The 6,653-nt window shown below is 60.8% G+C and overlaps 2 protein-coding genes across 2 annotated transcripts in view; one reads left to right on the forward strand and one right to left on the reverse strand.

The window, feature by feature from the left end:
- Positions 1-912, forward strand: part of PTGER1 (prostaglandin E receptor 1) — a 3,114-nt gene extending 2,202 nt beyond the window's left edge. The window contains exons 3-4 of the mRNA XM_004715571.2: positions 4-77; positions 543-912. Of these exons, the coding sequence (XP_004715628.1) occupies positions 4-77; positions 543-809 (341 nt within the window). The 3' untranslated portion in view covers positions 810-912. The remainder of the gene's footprint in view (positions 1-3; positions 78-542) is intronic.
- A 575-nt stretch (positions 913-1,487) lies between these two features.
- PKN1 (protein kinase N1) overlaps positions 1,488-6,653 on the reverse strand; it is a 29,883-nt gene continuing 24,717 nt past the window's right edge. The window contains exons 13-22 of the mRNA XM_045289686.1: positions 5,311-5,384; positions 5,150-5,225; positions 4,964-5,055; positions 3,633-3,809; positions 3,393-3,455; positions 3,219-3,295; positions 2,861-3,003; positions 2,453-2,560; positions 2,283-2,363; positions 1,488-1,760 (exon numbers count right to left, since the gene is read on the reverse strand). Of these exons, the coding sequence (XP_045145621.1) occupies positions 1,515-1,760; positions 2,283-2,363; positions 2,453-2,560; positions 2,861-3,003; positions 3,219-3,295; positions 3,393-3,455; positions 3,633-3,809; positions 4,964-5,055; positions 5,150-5,225; positions 5,311-5,384 (1,137 nt within the window). The 3' untranslated portion in view covers positions 1,488-1,514. The remainder of the gene's footprint in view (positions 1,761-2,282; positions 2,364-2,452; positions 2,561-2,860; positions 3,004-3,218; positions 3,296-3,392; positions 3,456-3,632; positions 3,810-4,963; positions 5,056-5,149; positions 5,226-5,310; positions 5,385-6,653) is intronic.

The following is a 6,653-nucleotide window of genomic DNA, read 5'->3' on the forward strand; positions in this document are numbered from 1 at the left end:
GAGCCCACGACGTGGAGATGGTGGGCCAGCTTGTGGGCATCATGATGGTGTCGTGCATCTGCTGGAGCCCACTGCTGGTGAGGGGCGCAGGGCCACCCCACCCCCGTGGCTGCTCCCGAGCTAGCCTGCTGCCTTCACGGGATGGGGGGCGGGGCTCTCCCCCACCCGCTTCTGCCCTGCTGGGCCTAGCCCTGACCTCTGGGAGGAGACTTGCCCCATCTCCTATCCATAGGCGCCCTCCACGCTTGCTTCCTCCCCCAGATGGCTGGAGAGTCACTCGAGATAGCTGGGCGCCCCTCTCGTCCCTGCCCTCCTACGCACTCCCACGTTCTCTTCTCTGCTTCTTGTCCTTTGGGATATGTATGCGGGACTGTTCTTACCAGAGTATCCACCCCAGAAGGCCCCTTTCAATCATGTCGCCCAACTTCCACAGTTGCTCCCACGTACACCTCTATTTACCCTCCTCACCCACCCGTATCCTTTCCTGCGCGCCCCCATCCTCACAGGGCAGCCCCAGGCCTCTCACACCAGCTTCTCCGCAGGTGTTGGTGGTGCTGGCTGTCGGGGGCTGGGGCTCCAGCTCTTTGCAACGGCCCCTGTTTCTGGCCGTGCGCCTCGCCTCCTGGAACCAGATCCTGGACCCCTGGGTGTACATCCTGCTGCGCCAGGCCGTGCTGCGCCAGCTACTTCGCCTTCTGCCTCCCAGGGCCGGCACTAAGGGTGGCCACGTGGGGTTGGGCCTGACCCCTAGCGCCTGGGAGATCAGCTCGCTGCGCAGCTCCCGGCACAGTGGCCTTGGCCACTTCTAGGAGTGTCCAGAGGCCCTGCGGTGGAGGCCACACCACCCCTGACCTGGCACACGGCATGGAGCCCTCCGGGAACAAAGCCACTTTGTGGGCAAGCCCAGCACCTGGTGGCCCCTCCGGAGGGGCGGGGGAGCCGGGTGGGTCAGGGAGGGGAGTGGCCGAGGCGGGAGCGGTCCTGGCACTGGCCACACAGGGGCTCAGACGCCGAGATTCAGTCTCTGGGAGGCGGGGCCCAGCCATGGAGCCGGAACAGCAGGGAGCATGCGCTGAACGCTCGCGCTGAACGCTCCCACTGCCGCGCCCAAAGCCGCGAAGAGTGAACGGCTAGGGTGCTTCTAGCAGCTCCTGCCGCCAGGACCTCTGACAACCATTCTGCTCATCATGACCCTGCGTACCCAGGCCCCAAACTTTACCACAAAACCTTGTGCTCTCACAGCCTCGACTGGCCCCAGCCTACTCAAACCCACACGGGTCACAGCCTGCCCATGTACCCTACCAAGGCTACACTCCCCCCAATGGCTCCGAGTCCCCACCCTCTTCGACCCCTTCCAGTGGCCGCCTCATCTTAGCCCAGAGCACCTACCCACACTATACGCCCTGTTACCCACGGGATGAACCCTGCCCACTTCCACGCACCCCGCAACCCCACCTCCGGCTGCACACACAAAAAGACAGGCTGCGTAGATGGGGTAAACCCCAAAGGCCTTTTTAAAAACTACTAAGAGCTCGGTTGGGGAGGGGCGGGGAGGACTTCGCAGCCCCAGCCACAAAGTCGAAGTCCCGGAAGGCTGCCTGCTCTGAGGCAGTGAGGGGCCGCGCGTCGCGGGGCGGGCTCAGCGTGGGGGCCTCCCCCGTGAACTCCTCGTCGAAGTTGCTGACGTCGGTACGGCCCGACAGCGTGGGCAAGAAAGGCGGCGGTAGGCGCCGGGCCAGCAGAGCGTCCCATCCCAGGGTCTGTGGGAGGTGGGCAGAGGTCAGCATGGGAGGTTAGAGGCCAGATCCCAGGAGGAGTCAGTCCCCCAGGCCTGTCCACCCCTGGGTCTCTGGGGCCCAGAAGGAGCCACAAAACAGAGTGGAAAGGGATGGAGGCCTAGGAGCTTGACAGGTCTGGAGGGAAGCTGGTGGCCAGTCAGGGGAGCCTGAGCGCACACACTGGGTGGGGCCCCTACACCACCATTCTGGGGTAAGGTTGGTGTCCGAGGATCAGTGGGGGTAGGAATGGTCGAGGAGGAAGGAGGTGGGGCTATCAAGGGGAGGTGACCATGTGTGATGGAATGCCCTGGCTCTTACTTGGAGGGTTGGACGGCCAAGCCCATCAGGGAGATGACAAAGTCCTTGGGTAGGAATGTGGGGTGACTGGGCCCTGGGAGGTGCAGGGTGAGGTGTCTGGATCTTGGTGGTGGTGAGGGGGAGGAGAGAGGTGAGGGGCTGTGGCCCTGGAGGGGTGGTGGTGGCTCTGGAGAGGAGGCATCTCACCCTGAAGAAGGGCTGTTTTTTCACATCCTCTGCGTCCCTCTCGCTGGACCCCAACCTCCGCTCTGGATTCCGCCGCAGCAGCTGAGGGCAGGGCACATTGTATCAGGACCTGGGCCTCAGGTTCCCTCCCCAGGCCCATGGGAGCACCCCCATTTGGGGGAGATCCTCACCCTTCGCATGATGCCTATGGCTTCGGCAGACAGGAAGCGGGGGTAGCGCACCTCATCATTGACGATGCTATCAAAGACCTCCTCCTCATCGTCCCCTGGGAATGGGGACTGGGGCGGGGAGGGCGGGTCAAGCCGGCCCCTGCTCAGCCCCTCCTTCCACACACCTCCCCCACCCCCAGCCCTCTGCATGCGGGGTGGTAAGCATTCCCAAGTTACAGATGCAGAAACTGACGCCTGAGAGCCAAACCACCTGCCCCCAACCACCTGCACACCTTGTGGAGGCAGAGGTCACACCCACGCCTGGACAGGGGCGGGGTGGGGGGGGTGGAGGGGTGAGGTCATTCCAGTGAGGAGTAAGCCATATCCAGGTCCTTTGGGGGGGGTCAGGGGGGTAGGGTGGGGACTCACCTCCCCAACTAGCATCTCGTAGAGCAGCACGCCCAGTCCCCACCAGTCCACGGCGCGTGTGTACGACGTGTCCGTCAGGACCTCGGGCGCCAGGAACTCCGGGGTCCCACAGAAGGTGCTGGTCCGATCCCCATAGCCCATCCCTGGGGGTGGCAGAACCAAGCAAGCTTACGAAGGGATCCCTAGCTTAGCCTGGGATGGGGTGGGAGTAGGGGAGTTCCAGAGACCCCATCTATCCCAGGGACGGAGTAGGGGACCCGTCTGGCCTGGGTAGAATCCCAAATGGCCAGTCCTTCGGAGCCCAGCCCCAGCAGGACAGGCTAGGCTCCGCCCACCAAAATCCTGCCTCGGCTCTCACCCTCCTTGCAGAGCCCGAAGTCTGCAATCTTGACATAGCCCTCGGTGTCCAGGAGCAAATTGTCCAACTTCAGGTCCCTGTGGGGGAGCATGGGGGTGTAAAACGGACGCAGTGGGAAAAGCACAGAACCTTGCATGCGCAGGCACGCGCACAGGCTCGGGCGCACGCACCCACCTGTAGACGATCTTGTGTTCGTGAAGGAACTGCAGACCCAGCACCACGCAGGCTGAATAAAAGCTGCAGAGGGAGACAGGTGAGGGGGGCAGGCTGCCACCATGTGGAGCATCACATCAGCCTGGCTCCCCCATCCTCAAGAACCCCCGGAACTCCAGGAAGGCACGGCTTGGGGTGGTGGTGGAGGGGAGTGCCTAGGTCTTGGGGGCGGGGCGGGGCGGGGCAGGGCTACAGGCTCACATGGCCCTGGGCTCTGAGAAGACATCGCTATGGATGTGCAGCATGAGGTCGCCGCCGGCGGAGTACTCCATCACAAAGCACACATGTTCTGGCGTCTGGAAACAGCCGAAGAGGTTCACCAGGAAGGGGTGCCCTGCGCTGGTCACGGCTGCCAGGATCCGCTTCTCACACATTAGGCTGGGCAGGCGAGGGCACCGGTCAGAGGCCATGGCTGCCCCCTGCCCAACCTCCAGAGTCCTCCATCCACAGCTGTCTGGGGAGGCTCTCCTTGCAGGCCAGGCCTGGTTCTACGTTGGACTTCACTTTGCTGGGTGACCTGGGGCCAGTTGCTTACTAACTCTGGACCTCGGCAGCTTTCTCTCTCTTGGTAACAGCTCACTGCTGCTCTGTGGAGAACCACCGGGGTTAAGCACAAGGCTCGGGTTAATCAGAACACCCCTCTCCCCCACCAAGGACTGGCTGCAGGATGCACAATCCAAGCAGGTGGCATTCTGCCCGGCATTTCTGCTGAAACGATTAGGACAGGATTAAAGCTGGTGGGCTGGGCCTGAAGCTGCTGTGGTCGGGGGCCAAATTTGCCCCTACAAGGGGACTGTGAGCCAAGCCCACACAAGGGAAAGCAGAACTCAGGCAGGTTCGCTGAGCACCTGGCTGCAGCCATGCCTGAGGGGAGATCACCCCTGGACATTTCCAGTCCAGATCAATAAATGTCTTTGTTTGCTTAAGTCTATCTGAATTAGCTTCCTGGTGTGTACAGGGATACCCAGAGGGCCACGGCTCATCGGGGTACCTCTCCCAAGGCGCAGGCACTACAGTGGGTGCTCTCAGTGTCTCCCAGATTGGGAGTCTGAGGCTCAGAGTGAAACGACTTTCTAGGGTCTCCCTGAGCATATTGGTGGCAGAAGTGGGGCTCGAACTCAGGGTCCTTGCCCCCAAAGCAGAAGCAGGGCAGTGACCCCACTAAAGAAAAAAAAAAACCTTGAGAGCCTGACTCCTCAGGCTCCTATCTGGGTCCTAGCCCTGCTGCGTACTGCCTGTGCGACCTCGGGGAAAGGCCTCAACCTGTCCCAGGAGCAGAATGGGGGCAGCAACAGGCTTGCTCTCGTAGGGCTTTATCTTGGGGGGCGGAGGGAGGGGGGGAGATAAGTCAACTCCTGGATTAAAAGCACACAGGAGGTGCTTTACAAGAGTTGTTATTCTCTCCCCTACACGCTAAAAAAGTTAAAGGGACTCTTCAGGGTCATTTTCACAGCAGCTCCAAGGAGGGAAACTGTTCTATTTCCCAGAAGAGAAGACAGAGGATCCCTGGGGGCCTGCGCATTGTTGCCCACCTCTCCACCTCATCTCGGGCCACAATGTCCCCTTTCTTCAAAGCCTTGATGGCGAACAACTCCCCGCTGGCCCGGAATTCGGAGAGCAGCACCTGGAATCGAGCATGCAAGGGTGGGCTTGGGGCTCGGCCCACCGGGCCTGGAGGCCTGGGCTCCCAGCCTCCCACTGCCGGGCCATCACCTCACCTTCCCAAAGTGACCCCGGCCCAGCACCGCCAGGAACTTAAAATCCTCGAGGGTCAAGGGCGACTTCCTCAGAGGGCTGTGGAGAGAGGACAAGGGTGGGGATTGGGACTGGGAAGTCGGGGAGGGGAGGGGAGAGGGTGGGGCTGAGGGAGGGGCATTACCTGCACAGGGCGGGGCCTGGGGTCTCCTGGGTCTCCGAAGGCAGCTCAGAGGAGGACTCCTGGATCCTGGAACTCTGCAGGAGGGAGAAGAGGTGGGCAGTGCTCCCCAACTGCAGGGACCCTTAAGCCCAGCCTCCCCACCTGCCCCACAGCTCAATGCCCTCCCAGAACACAACAGGACCACTCCCACCTCAGGGCCTTTGCACAGCTGACCCAGTACTTGGAGGGCTCTTTCCCCAAACACTGCACAGCCATCCTCCCCGCCCAGCCTCTGCTCCCCACTGCTCCTCGCACCTTTGCAGGCAGTCAGCTGTGGACTGTAGGAAACTAAGAACCTCCCTTTCCTGCACCCCCACTGCCCCTGCTCCTGGAGCACTCCAAGCATCCTTTACCATTTACCTCCTGAAGCCCGTGACTGCGACAGAGCCTTACAGAGGGACAGGTCTTTACAGCACAACACACCTCAGAGCACATGCGCACATCACTTGGAAAAGACTCAAAATGTATTTTCTTTTCGTGAAAACCCAATTCCTGTGGGTCCAGCCTCTCCTCTTCCAAGAAGGTTCTATAGGCCTAGATCTAAGCTTGGGACTGGAGGAGATGAAACCCCTCTTGCTGGAGGGGTACTCAGAGGGGGCGTCAAGCCCTTCGTGGGAACATGGTGTGAAGAGGCCACGGCGTTCTGGAGACCCCTGGAAAATCCCCAGCAGCCAAGACGGCGGCAGCAGCTCTCTATTTTTACCTGGGTTGACCACATTCTAATCTTGTATTTCCCACCCCCACCAAACAATCTATCTAGGGCCTGGGATGGTAGGGGGGTGGGGGCATGGGTAGGGAAGTGGGGGAGTGTTTTCAGCACCAGCCCACCGGGCGCGCCTCCCCTTTGAGCAGCTGCATGTGGATCCATTACGTTGTACTAACCCTGGCTCCCAACCTGGCTTCCACGCTCTCTCGCCCACAGCCCACACACACCATTCGTGTACATCCCAGGTAAAAGAAATGTCGATCCTGAACTGCCGCCACCTCTCACCAAAAGTCTTACCAAAAGTCAGCGATTCCCTCAGCTCCCTGGGGGTCAGGCCCCACATCCACTCTAGCCGTAGGTGGTTACTACACTTGGGGACACCCCCCCCCCAATCTGATAGGTATTCATTTAAATGCATCCCATGGAGGTACATTCTTATTTTTATTTTCTAAGGAGATAGAAGATATGTGGGATGAGAGTGCTCAGAGGGGCAAGGTTTGATCTGGGTCTACTCTGTCACCATCCCCTAGACCAGCAGTTCTCAATCTGTGGGGTGCGACCTCTATGGGGGTCAAACGACCCTTTCACAAGGGTCGCC

Source organism: Echinops telfairi, unplaced genomic scaffold (genome assembly GCF_000313985.2).
Source record: "Echinops telfairi isolate 266 unplaced genomic scaffold, ASM31398v2 ScPeMD7_30;HRSCAF=105, whole genome shotgun sequence".
Lineage (NCBI taxonomy): Eukaryota > Metazoa > Chordata > Mammalia > Afrosoricida > Tenrecidae > Echinops > Echinops telfairi.